The sequence below is a fragment of the Pyrgilauda ruficollis genome, unplaced genomic scaffold (genome assembly GCF_017590135.1).
Source record: "Pyrgilauda ruficollis isolate IOZ18807 unplaced genomic scaffold, ASM1759013v1 scaffold23, whole genome shotgun sequence".
Classification (NCBI taxonomy): domain Eukaryota; kingdom Metazoa; phylum Chordata; class Aves; order Passeriformes; family Passeridae; genus Pyrgilauda; species Pyrgilauda ruficollis.
Window position 1 is genome coordinate 8,551,385 of NW_024522539.1, and position 19,554 is coordinate 8,570,938.

Genomic DNA, 19,554 nt, shown 5'->3' on the forward strand with positions numbered 1-19,554 from the left:
AAATAAAAAAATGCAGTGCATAAAATTCACTGCATACTAAAGGGCTCCTAAAAAGACTTTCCACATATTTCTGCTGACATTTTATATCTGAAGGCAAGAGGCTAAAGAGTGTTCCACAACTCTGTAAATCCACTTCCATCAAATAAAACAAAGTGCTTCCAAAACCTTTAACTCTTACTACAGGATCTGTCACATGCTAGAGGAGCTGAGAGATTATGGGACCACCCAGCAGGAGCAAGTACCCTTTCCCACATGGTCTCCATTTGAAAAAACACACATACACACAGCCAGAGGATAGGACACAAACTCCCAGTGAGCTTCTTGTTTGTGAGAACACTTTCAAAAAAGAAATCAGTATATGAAATCAAATTACTTTGCTCCTTTACTGACTGGGTTCAGCCAAATCTGCCTTGCTTGGTGAAGTTAGCCCTGGGGGATTTGAAGGTTACTAAGGCTCTACTTCAAGATAACACCCAAATCATGAGTTTTTCTGCTATCACTGCTCAAATGATTTAGGTCTTTGCTAGGCTGGGAAGTAAAGTCACATTTGCACTCAGCTCACTAAAACAAAACAAAACTTGGCAGTGAATCACTTACGACCAAAGAGGTACAGATAAGACACTGGAGATCAGAAAAAACCCACTACTCATCTGACAAGAAAGGATAACTTCCACAGCAAGAAATCCCTATGGAGAGCATTCTCCATAAGAAACAGTAGGAGAAAGAATAAGATAAAACCTGAAAAGAAACACCAGTTTCTAGCAGAAGTGGGAAACTGAAAAACAAAAACAAGTGATCCCAAAAGACCTTTTCAGTGTCTGAGAGTATCCCATTATTACCTGCGGTGTCTGAGAGCATCCTGTTATTATTATTTATTTATAAAAGCCCACCACCGAGTTGCCAACAATGTCATCACAAGGGAACAACTACACCAAGGTGGGCAGTGACATTCAGAGGGGGCAAGTGCAGCCCTTGAAGGGTGGCTCCATGATCTGCTGGCCTGGGCAGTGCCAAGAGCTTCCACAGGTGAGAAACCAACCCCCTGAGGCCAGGGATGGTGACAGTGACAGGTCACCGGGATGCAGCAGCCCCTGCTTAGCTCAGCCCCATCCTCCAGTGGGACTTCTGGAGAGCCACCAACATCTCCCAGCTGAGCTGCAGCTGGAGCTCCCCACTCCCAGTTTTATCACGCCTGTCACACGTGTGCAGTCACATGAAGTTTTTCATGTGTAGCTCTGAGAGCCAGAAAGTTTTGTTGGCTCTCCCTGAGTAACTGCCAGTCTTTCTGGGCAGGGTCCAGCCTGCCAGCTCTGGTGCAGTAACACATACACAGAGTACAGGCATCTACACAGGGGTTCCTTCATGCTCCAAAATGCACTTTACTCTGTGCATTTGCTAATTAGTGGTACCCAGGAGAGAATGCCAGGTTTAGTATAACAGCTGGCTTGACACAGAGCTACCTCAAAATCAGTTCTTCCTATGAATCACTCAAAGGCTAAAAAGAAGAAAAATGCAACACTGACCCTTTTTTTTCTAATTTTAAATATTAAAAAGAGATCAAGAGTAAGTATTAATTTTGGGGGGAAAAAAGTGCTTTTTAACAGCTATTCAGGAATTAACTACTCAGACTAACATGTGTTAGAAAGATGTCTGCAGTAACACAGGATGGAAAGGAAACCTTCCTTTCTAAGTCTCTGCACACCAAACCTCCTGTGCATCTTGGGCAGTCCTTAAGCATATTTACAGGCAAAAAAATGGATTTGCAGGAACCAAAAGAGAAAGTACAGAAAACAAACAGTTTGAGAAAGCAACTCTCAGGATAAAAGGAGTCAAGATGCAAAGAAATTAATAACCTGCTATAATTTTAAGTTTAAAACACAAACAAAGCTTATTAAAAAAAAAGAAAAAAAAGTGCAAGAGCCTTCCAAGAGCTTACAGAAACTGTTTTCAATGAAAACTCTGACAGATATTTACATCCAGCATAGAAGTGCTTTGGTGGTGAGTGATACCTACTCGCCATATGATGACATGTGACAGAAGAGAGCTAGCATGGCAGAAGTGGATGGCTCTCCCCTTGACATGTGGGATGTGTTCTGATGTCAGCTAAATTTATGCCATATGCTACAAGGCACACTGTAGTGTCTGCCTTTTTTGGAACACAAACAACTTGCTGACACTAAATGGAAAGTTCACTGCAGGATTTACATCATCCTTGACCTAATTGTGACAACCTAGGACAGAACTACTCAGGCTGCTCCTCAGGACTCCAGATTTTTTGGGTGATGCGTGTATTTGTTGTCCAAACATATTACTCCATATTAGGAAAATTACCACTGTAACCATTTCAGGTGCTGGCACAAGTAACACCCCATTCTGCATTCTGGTAGAAAAAAAGCAGGTCTGCACAAATTAAAAACAAAACCCAAGAAGAGGCAGGGCCCCAAAGCAGGCGGAGTAACTGGGTAAATGTTGCCCACATATGTGTCTGACATGCAGATGTTTTTAAATGTCTCCACCCACAGCCAGATGGGCACAGCAGGAACATATTATATGAAAAAATGTTTGGGGAGCTATACAGAGACTAGAAAAAATATCAGAAGTGTGAAAATCCTGGCAGTGAAGTTTTGACCTGTCCCCATTTAACACAACAGCCCCAGATATTTGGGTTGATAACAGAAGCAGGGAAGTAGCAAATGAAAACATGATCAAATGGTTTCACTGAGTTAAGCCTCAAACAACCCCAAAATATCTTACTAATTTTCCCAATAAACCTTTACTGCTCCACCATCTTTAGATTTCACCTCCTGTAAAGTCTCACACCTCCTATTCAGAGTGCAGCTTTGTCATCTCACAATTTTCTTTGATAGAGCTTATGCAGCTTGATTTGCTTGATAAGGGAAGTGCAAAGGATCAGAACTGAAGCTGGATAACAAGAATTCACCATCTTTGTAAATTCATATGCTGCCAAGGTGAGAGCTTGAACAAGAGGCAGAATTAGTGAAGCAGCCCAGCTTAGCAGGAACCAGAACAAAAGTGAAATCACGCTGGGGAGGAGGGGAAGTTGAGTCAACTTCGAGACAATAAATGAGCAAAACCAGCACCAGTCTCCTTTACAGAAAGTCTTTGGTGTTCCCAGGCATAAAAGTGAAGATCCTCACATCAGCAGTGTGATGTGCTCATTTAGATGGGTTAGCTGTAAAAACACTTGCCAAGCAATTTGCTGGTTGTGCCAATTACATGTCAGAACCCACCAGACAGATCTTATAGCAACAACTGAGGAGAATCACGACTGTGCTGTCTCTCTTAAGAGCAGTTAACTAAATAACCATGTTTTTCTGGGACAGATTAGGCATCAATTTGTTTTCTTTTCCTGCTCAAACAGGAGTAGCACAAAGCTCTGTGTTGGTTTCTGAGGAAGACCCCACCTCCCACAGCCTCTTTCACAAGAAGCAAGCCTTTCACTCTTCCCTCAAAATAGGAGTAGGTTATTTAAATGAAGCTTCATTTAATTTAATTGAATTCTACTTCAGTTTTTTTACCTCAATAAAATTATCCAACACTAAATTATCAAATATATACTTTAAAAAGCAAACATTTTCAATTTGTGCAAAAATACCTCAGGAATGACCAGTGACTTCAAGAAAATAAAGTTAAAACAGTTAATTGTTTATGAGTATCAGCAATAAATTTTTAAAATTGAGTAAGTTACAGCAGAGGACACATTCTAAACATGTTTGTTCCAGGCTTTTTTCCTGAAGATGTTACCTAACACTGAGAAATATTTTTGTGAAATTGGAAGAAATAATGAAAAAAATAAAAATGGGAGATGGAGAAAAGAAATTGATTCTCATCAACAGTGTAAGAGTTCCAGTTCTTGCTTCTGGAATGATTAATTTCTTCTCCACCATTTCATTTATTCTAAAAATTGATTATTTACGTTTCCAAGCATCTTGTATCATATACACACACGAATACTACAAAATGCTAAGAAGGAACATTGAAAGCAGCCCTTTTAAATGTACCTCCCAACTGCTCTTCACAAAATTGGATCCACTCTGGGCAAAGAGAATTTTATGCCGTGTATAAAATTGGGATGGAAGAAGGTGTTTGAAGTCGCTGTGGGAGACACTGGCACCCCCAAAGCACCCTGAGCACCAGCCCTAGAAAAGCCTTCAGGCTGCAGTGGGCACAGACAGCAAAGGCACCTCCTAGAAAAGGCTGGGCAACCCTCCTGGGTAAAAGCCTTTTTATTGGGATAGGAAGCATCACTAAGAGCATGGCACAAGAAATATATTATTTGGCAAGTGCTCCCAGAGTTTCTGGAGGTATATCCTATTTGCAATAGAGGGTAACAAACACTGCTGGATCCCACAGTGAAGCACCACTGACAAATGAAGTCTCTCTGTGAGGAATTCTTCTGTCCCAGAGCTGCAGATGCACCGAGTGTCGACACGACTGGCATTGGAACTACAACATGCACAGAAGTCACATAAAACCCACAGCAAGGTCCAGATCATATATTAATGCTGCTATAATCCATGCACCAGTCTTCTGCCAAATGTGTCAAATTTTCCTCTATAATAGAGCTATTTTTCTCACTGGGCCATATCCTGCATTTTTGAGTCACACACATTTTAGACATTTAACAGAGCAACAACCACTTGCAGAGAAAGAAAACTAATTGCAATAACATGTCCATTCTCTATAAACTGCTCTGTTCATAAAACAAGTTTGCAATATTGCTTTGTAAATGAGACATGGGCAAGGCTAGCAAGCCTCAAATATTGTAACTCTCTGCTTTTACACTAACTGTATAAAGTCAATAGCATAACTAATAAATAATAAATATATCTAGAAATTTATATTGCCATTTAAAGACTCAAACAATCAGTTCATGCAGCCACAACATACAGTCACTCATCCATACAACAAGACAGACCTACATACTCACACGTGCCATTATGGGCTGGATCCCATAAAATGTCCCATTTTCTCCTTAACAGAGATTATATGAGACTCAGAAAATGAAATGAAAGGCTCTGCAATTTTATCATGTCCTCACAGATATACTAAATTTTGGAAAGCTATAGCTACAATAACTAAGTTCATTAATTTTTACATGCATAAATAGAAGAGTGAATGAATTTTATTGACCTTTTATCTATATAGATAAATATCCATGGCTAAGGCAGTCAGGATGTTCTGTGTCTTCCTGAAAAGGTAATTTATCTACAACCCATTTGACAGCACTTGCAGATACATCTAGACTGATGAATAGAATGAAAAACAATCCCAAAGCACCAACTGAAGGGCGAAGTGCCTCTCAACAAAGCCCCCATTTAGATTCACACCATGAACATACCTGGCAAATCCCACTGATGCACATATCCAAGGATTCAGTGTTGCAACGAGTACCATCTAGCACTTTTGGGGCAAGCTCCACAACCAGGTTCTTCCCAAGAGCTTGACATTTCAGGGCACAAGGTGCAGTAGGATCATTGTACACAGGGATCCACTCGTAAAAGTGTCCCTGGTATTTGACATCATTGTAGGCAGAACACTGCTGTGCTCTAAAGTCACCAACATCTGAAGGGCAGTCCTGAAAACAAACAAAAAAAAATTTTTTTTTTAAACTAGGGAATATTTTGCATTTGCAGTAAAGTTATCTGATGAATAACACAGAAGCTCTTCAGGCAGACTTGGTTCAAGAACTGATCTGCTTTGACAAATACGTCACACTGAAAAATTTTACTATGTGTATTAAAAGAATTTATGTTGCTTAATCCATCGCTTGGAGTACAAATACAGAATATCATGCATATTCCAGCAATAGCAACATAATTGATAGGAGAGGATAATTAAAAATGCTAATTTTTACAACACCAAGCAGTACAGTTAAAGTCTGGTTCTACAGTAAGAATTAGCTTCTAAAGGAATCTATATATTTCAAGTAACTACAAGGTGATGTCTGATATTTGGTATTTTTCTTTTCAGTAGCCTTTCCCACTAAAGGATTTCTGAGGCCTCTACGCTCATTCATACATTCATAAGTTAGAGTAATGAAAAAGGTATTATGGCTACATATAAATAAAAAAATGAAATTTATCTAATTAATCGTTTGGTACTGCTTGAAAAAAGCACAAGATTTAGGAGAAAACACCAGAGCTTTCAGTGCTTAGCCCTTTAGTCTAATTACAAAGCACCTTCACCTCATGGAAGCAGTAAAGCTCATTTTGTTGGAATAAAATAAACTTCAAATTGGTAACAATTCATCCTGTATTTCCAGTTCTAATAAGACAGTTCCCTACCTTCTCCCACACAGTGCCTCAGCATACACAGCAGAAAGACCAAGTATGAGAACTGCTGGAAATAAAACATTCTAAAACATTTTTTTCTACATAAAGCATTGCACCCAAACAATGATGTTAGTATTAAACTATAGTGACAGGAATGGAGATGAATACTGATTGATTTGAAAATAACTTTGGTAAAGTACTGGCAAAGGAGTTACTGTGTCAATTCCTCACTGCAGACTTCATTTGAAAGTATGTCCAGTGTCAAAGAGTCCATATGCCAGACTGAAAGGATATTCTTCCAAGAATTCCAACTGCACATATAAGCCAGATGTGAGGCTGATTTTAGTAAAGTTTTGTTTTCATTGGATGGAAGACTGAAAGATTGTGATGTGTCAGGCGAACTCATGGAACTTATTAGTAAGTATTAGTTAACAATGCTGATCCCAAGCACGGCTTCAACCTTATCAGTGAGCTGAACCTTCCCTGAATAAAGCTGACAAAATAGCAAGTGCATGATAGAGGACTGGAGAGTAAAATATACAGGAGAAAGTTTTGAATTTCAGTCCAATGCCCCCAACAATACTGCACTCAGTCTGGGTATTTTTTTAACCATGGCTAACAGTAGCCTAAAACTGTCTCTGAATTGGTTGTAATCTACATAAAATACCTCCTAAAAATCAGTATTCTATCTAGTGACCAATATATGGAGTTTTTGCAGCTGAGCACTGAGCAAGTTACTGAACTTGCCCAGCAAAACTTTTCAGCTCTGTCTAATGCTACACCCTACAGTGACAATAATTTAGAATGATACTAACCATTTTGTATTATTTTTAATCTGGGATAATGCTAGTTTGAGCCATATTTTTTGAAACTATACAATGATGGAATAAGACACAGGGAGTATTTTACCTCTACAAAATCCCTCCAGTGAGAGCTTCTAGGAACATTGAATAAATACTGTGAGAAGCCACACATATTTACTGCAGTCACTCCCCAGAAATTCACCAAGTTTGCACTGGTGTAAATGAGAGCAGAATTTTGGCTCTGACTTATCTGTCACCTCTCATTTTCCACAATAGCAAGTCTAAAATGCAGAGAGGACTTCAGAGTTCATATGGATCCCATATGTTTCCCTCCCACCAATGCAGACAGAGGAGCAACTAAGGATCGAAAAATAAAAAGTGGACGTTAGATTCAGGTAAAGTTAGAAGCAGTATTTGGGAGCAGTGTCACTCAGCCATGCACAGCTACATTTTCATCACAAAGAATTCAAGAGTAATCAGTAAAGCAGGCAGAGTGCTGGCCTTCAGCTGAGCTCTGACAGGCTGCTGTTACAGTCCATTATCGCTGGGCGTTGATGCGGTGCCAAGACACAAACACCACCAAGCCAGGATCTCAAGCCCATGGTTACTGTATGTTTCTCATTGACTCAACACAATGCAGCTCCTTCCTTCCACTCGCCTCCTGGCTGCTTCAGAGCAAGTGAATCCTCATCTCCCTATTCTCTTTTGGCATCTTCAAAGCACCCAAAGTGATTCTGGCAGCTCGATTCACATGCCAGCTCCACCTGCTTTATGTTTGAGCTCTGTGCAAAAGCAGGAGCATAAAAGGAGCATCACAGAGGGGTATCAAAGGGCTGAAATTATTATCATTTGCATTATATCAGAGTTTGGATGGCAACCAAGTCCACATCCCAGTCTTCCAGGGAACAATAAATATTTGTATAAAGAAAGGAGTTTAAAGACAAACACAACTAAGCACAGAATGAATGCAATCAAGACAACAAGAGGACTTGCAAACATCAGTTTAATTCCATTAGAGTGGTTTGGAAAACTGAAAGAGGGTTTAAAAAATAGAAAGGGAAAGGCAGGGCAAAGATGTGAATGGTAGGCGAGGGTGAACCATGTTCAGGAAGTGGGCAGGGTCATAATATCAGACAATGATATGGGGGACCCAGCCCTCATCCTGTTTGTGTGTCTCTGGTTTTAATCTCTTCCAGACATCACTTCATTCCACCGTTCTCTCTTCCCTCTCAATATTTCACATTTTTTCTTACTTATTAAATTTTTTTGTTACAAATTTCAGGATTTCTCCAATTTCTTAGATTCAGCAATAGCTTTTCTATCACACTCAATCTACTGAACCATGGCCAAGGCCATTTGTAGGTTCACACACTGCATAAGGAGCTGAAGACGTATCTGTGAGGTCTAATACATGAAAATGTTGGCAAAAACAATCACACCCAGACCTCGCAGTGGAATGAAATGTATTTATGACATGACTTATGAACATATTAGATCTGAAAAAGATGCTTTAGACATGACTACCATGAAGATTAAAAACACACACACACACATATATCTAGATATATTCTTTTTTTTTTTTTTTTTTTTTTTTTTTTTTTGTGACACACGATTAAAAACTACTGCATCCAAAGGCTGGCTCCTTATGAAATATATCTTTGAGCTCTGGCAATAAGCACCCTCAGCCTTTGAAAACAAAGGTGACCTGGGAAATCTGTATCTTTGTAGGCAATGTTCATGTACAAAATATGAAGGTTGCATCAGACCCTGTGACTCTTGCCAACAATTACTCTACTGAAAAAAGCACAAAAGAGAAGGCAAGAAAATTCCCAGTAAAAATGATGACACCAAAGAAAGTCTAGCCCTTTGTCTCGTTTTATTCTTTGAATCTCATTTTGTTGAAACCCAGCCAAAACTGATGAAGTCATTGTTTTGTTTTCTTTTTGAAACTAGCTTCAGGTTCTGTGCTTTTCCTACACAATTTTCAGGCCACTTCTAAGCAGAATCAAGATACCCAAGCTGCAAATCACCTCAGCCAAGGGAGCCTTATGGTGCATCAGCATTGTAAATATAAACTAAATAAATGAACAGATTCGAGAGAATCTATGTAACTCAAGGTGAAATGTTATAGTCTAAAGCAGACACAGTACAGCCAAGATTTTCTGATTGGGATAAATTAGCTGGTTAAGTGGATGCTGGGACAGTTATAGATAAATGTGTTGAACAAGTGTGAGCATTATCTGCACTTAATAAAAGTTTACTTCGGACTTAAAAATTGAGCTGTCTTTTACAAAATAGTGGTTTTTTTCTGACCGTAGAAAAATCACTCTGGCAAAAATATAAGCGACTTTTTGGCACACAAGAATGTGAAATTTATGGGGAAGTGGCCCAAATAACTTGTTCTGTGAATAGGACCCTAAAGGATTAACTTAATCACTTCAACATAGTGCACATCATAGCATTAGAATGCAACACTGTATACAAAAAATGAAATTTAAAAAAGGGGTGCAAAAAAGACTGAAAATCTCATTGAACAACATACAATGGATAGTTTATTTCTCAAAAATCTCTGTATGGAAGGCTGAAAGCACACATGCAGTTTAAGGAAACCATGCACCTGGCATCTCAGTTATGATAGAAAGATAAGCAGGCTATACATACACCTTAATCTTAGCAATTATTTTGTTGTTAAGACCTTGAATTAATTTTTTGATTGAAATATCACTAATATTATTCTGGAACTATGCTTGAGTTCAATGAACTTACTACTATTCCATTACAAATCCACATGAAACCAATTTTCTGGTAAAATGATTCTTGTTCTTTTCATTAGAATGACACACATATTAAGTTGTGCTTCATTTGTACTCCCCAATATAGATGTTAGTGGTGTAATGTATCATGTAGCAAAATTACATTTGCAGACAGCTTTACACTGTGTATTTATACCGAATGTCTCATGTGGTTACCAGTAATACCTATTAGTATGGAAAGAAGCTAGTATAAACTCTTAATTTTCAAACTACAATTTCACTCCTAAAGTGAGAAGCCTCGATTAGAAATAATGCTTTTGGGAAAATTATATCATTTGAAACTAAACGGGCCTAGTAGTCTCAAATTTACATTAGGTGTAAGGTCCTGTTTCAAGGTTAACTCAGATCTAACATGGGGTTTGAATTCAGGGATGCCAATTTCAGAGATCAACTGTATTAACAGTGGAAATCTCATTAAATATATTTTCCTCAGGAGTTCTTCATTATCTAACCCATAATCTAGGAAAAACCATTCCTGAGAAATTCTGACTGTATCTGAACTGAAATGGGAACCTGATCCCTTTCAGACATGCCCCAAAACCAGAACTGTAAAGGCAGTTTCCTGTCTGGAAATTAACATTTGAATCATCATAAATTCAAACAGATTCACATACAAGGTGCCTGCCACTTATCGCTTTAAAATAAGTCCTAAAGTTAAAAACCAGGCTCCGGTGACTTCAGATAAATTCTCTGGGAGTTCAGAGAGGATATGAGAATCATCTTAATTTTCTCTATGATGAAGCATAAAGCGCCATCATTTCCATCAGATTTCTACTGCATAGATCTTGAAATGAACAGCGTCCACAGCTACACTAAAATGCAACAGATATCCTAAAAGCACACAGACCTGTGCATGACAGCAGGAAACGTGCCCAGAGTGACCTCACCACCCTCCCTTCTCCGTGCCCTGGGCAGCACCCAGGCCTGGTGCTGGAGGAACAAGGTGCACTGGAATGAGCTCTCTGCACTCCTGCAGGAAGCTGCAGTGCAGGGGATCCAGCACCCAGAGGTGTGTCACTGTACACAGTGCATACAAACAGACATTTAGATAGGCAGTGGAGCACTCAGGCAGTTTGCTCATGGCTTACGTCCTGACTGGCTGCAAGCTACCAAGTTATCCCACAGATTTTAAACATCAGGGTACTTTTGCAGGTAGCATTTTTATTTATGAGCTCATGCACCAAGCTGCTGGGCCTTTTCTCCTGAAAGGGCAAGGGACAGGGTTTGTCTCCAGAATCTGATTTCTGCATGCACTGGGACTGATTCATTTATCACTTCCACTTGCTTCTGCCAGCAGGAACTTCGGCTGCAAGCTGCTGTGGTGGGAAACCCATCCAACACTGAACAGTGGAGTGTAGAGCCACTCAAGGTGTGAGCAAGCCATGTTCAGGAGGGCAGGAGCCAGCTGGCACAGCAGACTCTGTAGGTGTGGCAAACTGAAAAGCAGGAATAGTAAGTTCTCCTAGGAGATGCACTGATTCAATATTTACTGGGCAACTTCCAGTGTCAGGCATCTTAAGGAGAACATGTCCCACTCCACAGCTGCCTGCTGCTGGCAAAAATTATGGGATTGGTAATGACTGCGTACCACTTGAGCTTACACACCTTTGGGCACAATTCAACCCATAGGAAACTCAGGCCTCACCTTTTAGTATTATTGTTAATTACTTACCTGCCTGCTGTCTTTCCTGGAATAGGACACGACTGTCACACTGTACTGTGAGGTAAGCCAAGCAAGGGGTGAGTGCAGATCACAAACCACCCTGCAGGACTGTGTTTGCACACTCCTTATGTAGACCTGTGGCACCACAAAGTCCTGCCTGAGCTGCTCACCTTGGGCAGTCTAGACCTGGGCTGAAGGGCAGCAGTTGTTTAAACAGCACAAAGCACAGCTACAAGTCAGAGGAACACGAGTCATGAGGTTTGCTGTGCATGAATGGTTTTCATAAAACGTGTCTGTAAAAATGAAATGTGATTGCATCACAGCAACAGCAAATGTATGGTCAAACCTCCAGCTCCACACTCACTCATGGACATTGTCTGTGCCAGTGCACCTAAATGTGCATGTTCTTGCACACAGACATATAAATATCTGGGTTTCGGCAAACAGAGGGAATATAAGGAGTAATTATCCTATTTAAGATCCGAAAGGGACCAGGCACTCTTTGTTCACATGAGGAGAGTCACCATATCACTAACAACCCTGAGCTCAGTTTAATGCTTCATCTACAGGACAGCACCCCCAGGAAAACCACTTGCTAGTTTAAGATGAGAATTGATTTGTTAATCCTCCAAAATGTGTAACTCTCCTAATAAGTGATATAAAACATTATGAATCACAATTGGCACTATAATTTCAAAAGAAAATGTCCATTTGGGACATCTAAATTTGAGACCTCATGGTGTCATGCAGACTGAATTGTTTAAAAATGGTAATAATGATGGAAAGAAAATTATGCACCATAAGGTTTTAAATAAGAAGCAGCATTTCTTAAACTTTAACACATTTTTTGAATGAGTAAAACAGGATTAAAGGCCAGACTCACATTACTACTGCAGGTTTTGTATCGAATATTCCGACCTTCACAGTTCCTAAAAAGAAAGAGCAAAAATGGTTACACTGTGTAATAGCAAAACACAACCTTGCCTGTATTACAGCTAGATATTCTCTCAAAAATTAGACTTTTATTGCTACTGCCCTGCCATAACCTAGACTTAAAATACAAGGTTTAAATACAAAGGGGATCTGGGTATTCAGCTTTACACTGCTGTCTCTCCTCAGTAAAGAACGTGTGACTTTCCCTGTAAGCCAAATTTACAGCAAACCATATGAAAAACACATTTATTTTGTGAAAAAGACATCTCTAAGTCTGCTGTATGCTGACTGCAACCAAGTTATTTCTAATAAACGGGATGTGACCTAGAGGAGAAGATCAGAATATCTGATTCATAATTTTAAATTAAACAGAATTCTCAGGGACTGCATGCAAATGTGCCCAAAGCATGTGAATCCTGACATCCAGGCAATGCAGATGCTCAGTCTGTTGTTAGTAGCTGAAATAAAAGGCATGTAATAGAGTCATGGTTATTTATTGTGGTCTCATAAATCTGGGGAGGTTGGGTTTCACACTTTTTTAAAGATACACTCTGCCAAACTTCTCGCTAACAAACCAGCACTTTTGCACAGTGTAAGATATTCTTCTATGTTAAAAATGGCAATATCAAGACTTTGAAAGAACTTAAAACATATTTCAAATTACTGGAAAAGAAATTATAATTAGTGATTTGTCTAAAATCAGGAACAGTATTTTGGAATAATTCCTTCATACCAAAAAGATTACATTAAAAAATGTGTGAACATATAACTGATAATTTCCATCTCTTTGATTAAATTTTCTTCTTCTTGCATGAAAATAACATTTTTTTAATAATGTCTAAGAGAGACTGAAAAATAACATTTAAAAAGGAAAAAAAATAGATGCCTGAAGCAAGAGCTGAGCTCAGCTCAGCTGAAAGTACACCTGTTAAAGCTCAAGGTATTTCAAGTCTCAAATTTCCAATCTTTTGCAAAACTTACTGCATCACAACATGCATATTAAAAATGTTTATGATACACAAAAATGTGAAAACTTTGTTTCACAGTTGTGCGTTTCCTGGACATTACTACAAAAATCAAGCACAGAAAAAACCTTTTAAACTATGTGTTTGTCAAGGTATAGAAAACACATGTTTTTCACAGGGGAACACATTAAAAATATTAATAAAACCACATTGGAATTTATACTGCTGCAGTTTATTGAGCTTGTTTCACAGTCCCTAACACACTGGTAGAGTATCAAGGCTTCTTGCTGGAACTATTACTTTTCTCCAAGGTCTTTGTGCAATTTTTCACTAAAAGAAACAGGCAGTGCTTTAATCAATCATCTTCAGCTCTGTATTTCATATAGTTTGCCCTTAAGTAGGACATCACACTCCAAGCCTTCTTTAAGAACAAGTGACTTCCTGGCTGATACTGCATTCAGCTAAATAAAAATGTAAACACAACCATCAGTTTTAAAAATGTTTAAGAATAATTCAAGTGAAACAGGCAATTATGGATGCCAGCACAGATGTCTCAAAGCTGGCTGGGATCTTGTCTTGCCTGACTACAGGCTTGGTGCATTATTCCTACTTTAAGGATTGTACCAACAAGTCCTGCATTAGTCCAGTTTTACCTCTGAGGTAAAAGGCTTTCACTGCATGTATTCTTCTCTTCAAGTCACACTAACACTTATACATGAAAACATACAGCTACCAGGACCACTGCATGGGAAGAACTGGCAGGGAAGAATCAGAGCATCAATTTGGTTGGAAAAGATCTCCGAGATCATCGAGCTCAACCTGTGACCCAGCGCCACTGTGTCACTTTAGACCATGCACAGAGTGCCAGGTTCAGTCCTTCCTTAAACACTTCCAGGGACAGCGACTGCACTGCCTTCCTGGAGGGCCCATTCCAGTGTCTAATCACCTTTCTGAGAAGAAATTCCTCCTAACATCTAACCTGAATCTCCCTTGGTGCAGTTGGAGACTACGGCCTCCTGTCCTTCCTTCCCTGACAGAAAGCAGCATTTGATACATCCATATGAGCAGCACATTATGTCAAGTCATGTCCAAGCGCAGGCTAATTTGTACACAGGTGACTCACCCTTTGATCTGTATTACAGTGAAAAGGACTCCCCCCTCTATTTGACCATACCAAATAAATAATTCCTGCCATTCCACAATCATACTTCACAACACGTTAAAGGTCAGAGTTAAAGCCTGACTTATTTGTCTATTACAGACACGTATTAAAAGCAGTCTTTTATAACACTTGATCTATCTTTCACAGCACTTAGTCTCAGAAACAGAAGCAACCAGAAGAGGATTGGAAATGTGCCAGAGCTGCAGAAGAACCCCCACACACCAGCTCGTGGCTTACCTGCCATTTAAGCATCTCCTCAGAGAGTAGGAGGCTCCCCCTCCACAGGTCCGTGAGCAATCACTCCAGGCCCCCCAGGCATCCCAGGAATCATCCTTATCTTCATCTGAGCGGGTTGTTCTGGAGCTCTAAAGGAAAAGAAAAGAAGATGGAAAGGAGGAAAAAAAAAATGTTTGGAGTATGTTTTACTGCTTGGCATTAATAGTACCAATTATGTTACTTTGCTGCTTATTTACAGTATTTCAAATTTCCTATTTTAATGCATAAAAATTATATGGGGGAAAAGCACAGCCTTTGAAGATCCGTGTAGATGATGTGTTGCCTCCTGCCAAAGCACTGCTGTGCCCAAACATGCTGCTGTTCCCAACTCCTCTATGCCCAGCTTGCTGTGTAGGAACTAAACAGTCCCAAGCACACAGACAAGGCACTGTGTTCAAACATATCATGGGCCTGTTACAATGGAACCAAGAGTTTTAGAATTCTATATTACACCCAGCTTAAGATTAAAACACCAATTTCTCAAACCACCTCGGTGATAGTTTGCACATAAAAATACCACTAACATAAAGTAATGGCTTTTGGCATCATTACGAAAGTCAGATTGTGCATAAGAGTGAGGCAGTGAGTAATTTTTCTCAGGTGGCAGAGAATATTGACCAATATTTACTCTGCCCCAAAAGAGTCACCACTGAGAGAACATGACAATTTAATTCAAGCTTTAAAAAACAACTATTGCCAGCCAATTTTTTTTATTATTATTCTCATTGACATCAGTGCTCAACTTGTCAAAAAAAAAGCTAATTGTTTACTAGAGGATAAGCATCTCTATTTGAACACTGAATTGCAGAAGGTCTAAAATCATCAGTGGCTTTTAAACTTTCTTGTTCTTATAAATTTTCAAATTTTACAATTGCTTGCCGTAAAGCTTTAAAAGCACTCTTAGGCCAATCTACCATTCCAAAAACGATAGAGCCCAGCTCTGCCAAGATCCCCGAGGAATTTTCACACTGATGCTGGGTTTACTTTATATCAGAAGCCAAGTCTGAAATGTCTGACACTGAAAATGGAATCAACTGCCTTCAGTCTTGACAAAAAAAGCTCAACACTTCCCAACAAGTCACTCGGCACATGAAAATAAATCAAGATGAACAAGAGGGTCACTTCTTTCAAATTTATGGGTGCAAAATTATTTTGTTCTCTGCAAGTCCAAAGCAAATTATTGGATTTTAGCACGTTGAGGAATGACTAAACTTGTGATATTAAAAAAGCAACACTTGCCATACTTTTTTAGAATAGCTAGTTTCTTTTGACAAAGCAGTGACAATGCCTAAAATAATCCTAACTTCATCATTGTATTAAAACCAGCCACATGATATTAACAGACAGAATGTCATCCAAAGCTCTAAACAAAGTCCAGTTGTTCACTTCCCAAACTGCTTTGATAAAAGCCATTGTTCTGGACTGTATCTAATTAAAAAGCTGTAAATACTATGGCGATCAAAGCAGAACTTTATGCCAACAAAGCCTTCTTTAGAATCATTGACTAATTCAGTGCCCACAGTGTTGATTTAAGCTCCAGCTAGTTCAAGCTATTTGTCCCATGGGAAAGAGTTAAAAGCAGCTTGCACTGACTTAGTAATTTACTACCAAAATAATATTGATTTACTAGCTGTCTGGTTTCATAAACTCTACACATTACATTTGTCTTCACCATGGTACTAAATTGAAGTCAAATAAAGAAAAGATCACCAACATCATGATTTACACCAACAAAGCCTTGGAAACTCATTTAGGAATCAAATAGAGAGCTAATTGCAATTGGACACAGAAGGATATTATTGTACATCACGACTGCATTCCCAGCTTGCTTGACTTCTGCCTTTATTGTCTTCAATCATAATTCAAACATGGTTCAGCAGTGAAAAATTGAACCAAATTAGAATAGTTTTTCCCTTAGTGCCTTAATTTTGCAATAGATGAAGTACAACACATATATTTTGCATATTCTTTGTGGACGTATTTATGTACCAGCACAAATGTAATTGACATGGACATGCACATGTGCACCCACGATGTTACATGATGAAGCCACAAGTGCTGCAGTGAATCCAGATAAAATAACTTCAACCAGCTATAAACACAACCTAGATTGTTTGCTGCTCTTTACATAGAGCTGCATGGGAAAACACGTCACTGGGAGAGTTGTACCACATGTGAACACAGGGTTAGAGGCAAACATTGCAGTCAGAGCAACAACCTAAACAAAGTTTCTGCAGAAATCCAGTATATATGACAAAGGTAAACTCAAAATATTTCATCCCAATCTAACTCATTTTGAAAGCAAAAAACTCACAACACTAAACATGAACCTGGACAATGATTACTTGAATCAGGGGGTAAGGGAAAATTAAATCTTAGTTTTGAAGCACTTGGTGACACAGACAGATCCTCAAAGACTGAGATGAGAATTTGCCAAGGCTTCCTTGAGGTCTGAGGCCCAGTGATGTGCAATCTGAGCTCTGGGCTCAGATTTGAACAGAGGGGAAAGTGTTGGTGGCAGTTTCCCTTCTTCTGTCCAGGGCTCTGTTTTTGCTTCTGTCACATATGGGCACATACTGTACCACCATGTTCTGAAAATTATTGGTGTGCATGAGTTCTCAGGCCATATTCCCCTTGTAACCTACTACCCAAAGTAACCCAGAGGAAGGGCACTGAGGTAAAATAAATGAAATCCAGAAACAGGGCTGATCACTGCTCCAAAACAAGGGGATATTTACTGTCACTTGTAGCACCCAGTAAATAACAACAGCTACATTGACACACATTACAAAAAAATCAAACACAGCGCTTTAAGCTATAAACACAACCTGCTCTTTACATAGAGCTGCATGGGAAAACACGTCACTGGGAGAGTTGTACCACATGTGAACACAGGGTTAGAGGCAAACATTGCAGTCAGAGCAACAACCTAAACAAAGTTTCTGCAGAAATCCAGTATATGTAACAAAGGTAAAGTCAAAATATTTCATCCCAATCTAACTCATTTTGAAAGCAAAAATCTCACAACACTAAACATGAACCTGGACAATGATTACTTGAATCAGGGGGTAAGGGAAAATTAAATCTTAGTTTTGAAGCACTTGGTGACACAGACAGATCCTCAAAGACTGAGATGAGAATTTGCCAAGGCTTCCTTGAGGTCTGAGGCCCAGTGATGTGCAATCTGAGCTCTGGGCTCAGATTTGAACAGAGGGGAAAGTGTTGGTGCCAGTTTCCCTTCTTCTGTCCAGGGCTCTGTTTTTGCTTCTGTCACATATGGGCACATACTGTACCACCATGTTCTGAAAACTATTGGTGTGCATGAGTTCTCAGGCCATATTCCCCTTGTAACCTACTACCCAAAGTAACCCAGAGGAAGGGCACTGAGGTAAAATAAATGAAATCCAGATGTTAACAGGGCTGATCACTGCTCCAAAACAAGGGGATATTTACTGTCACTTGTAGCACCCAGTAAATAACAACAGCTACATTGACACACATTACAAAAAAATCAAACACAGCGCTTTCAGATGAAGAAAAAAAGATTATTTGGCCAAACTTTTGTTTGGCTGTTAGGAAGGATGACATAATTGTCTTGAATTTGGTCATGCAGACTTCAAAGGAGAAGTGGTGCCAGAGAACGAAGGTCAGTTTATGCAGTTTTATTATTATTCAGACACTATTACATAAGGCTTGGATATGTAAATGTTTAGCATTCAGTGTAACAAAGGTTCAGCTTCTCAACAGAAATGCCCTGATACCTTAAATGTTTGTTTTTACAGAGTTTTTAGCATACAATTTTTCTTTAAACACAAAGCAAGTCCATAGTATTTGACGCAAGAGTTACAGCAGCAGTATGTGCAGTGAAAGAAACGCAGAGACCTGGCACACAGATTCTCCTGCCAGAGTCCCCAGGTGACAGTCCCTGTGCCATGCACACATCAACACAAACCCTGCCCTGTGACAGCCCCTAAGCACCTCCCCAGGGCAAGGTGCCCAGCTCTGTCAGGTTCTAGAAGAGATTCAGTGCAACCTCTGGGCAGCAGATGTAGCAGTGGTACACAGATCACCCCTGGGGCCGGATGGATGCACAGAAATTCAAACAAGTGAATGTGGCCCAGAAAATACATCTCTGTCATTTCAAGTAAGGACTTGGATATGGAGGAATATTTACCAATACACCTGCTATTATGCCTATGTCACTGCAGCTCTCTGGGTGGCTGTGCTTTTGTTTTTCTCACAGCTGCTTACTAAACTGGTTTGTATTAATTTACTAAGGCTTGCCAAATCCTAAAAGAAAATCACCAAAAGGAGTTACACTGGCACAGTTATAGCATATTTCTATTTAATAATGCATTTCTTATAATTAAATACAGAATTTAGGTTCTTCAGATTAAACTCATCCAAGGGAAGGAACCTGTTGAAGAGTATAAACACCACTTCTGTACCACTGAAGGCCTAAATTAAGCAACACCCAAAGCTCAGTGCTGGCCCTTCTCCCAGGAGTGAATTTCATCTTTGATGATGTTTTGAAAAGAGATGAAGCATTTCCTTTTCATTGCTTCTTCCCACTCTCACAACCCAGAAATACCATTAACACTGTTCTGACTTTCAGAGTCCTCCAAAGCACAAGGTTGTTTTGC

At 39.4% G+C, this 19,554-nt stretch overlaps 1 protein-coding gene across 1 annotated transcript in view; it reads right to left on the reverse strand.

The window, feature by feature from the left end:
• Positions 1–19,554, reverse strand: part of ADAMTSL3 (ADAMTS like 3) — a 168,985-nt gene that overhangs the window by 80,269 nt on the left and 69,162 nt on the right. The window contains exons 4-6 of the mRNA XM_041468945.1: positions 14,873–15,000; positions 12,459–12,504; positions 5,363–5,599 (exon numbers count right to left, since the gene is read on the reverse strand). Coding sequence (XP_041324879.1) covers positions 5,363–5,599; positions 12,459–12,504; positions 14,873–15,000 — 411 coding nt within the window. The remainder of the gene's footprint in view (positions 1–5,362; positions 5,600–12,458; positions 12,505–14,872; positions 15,001–19,554) is intronic.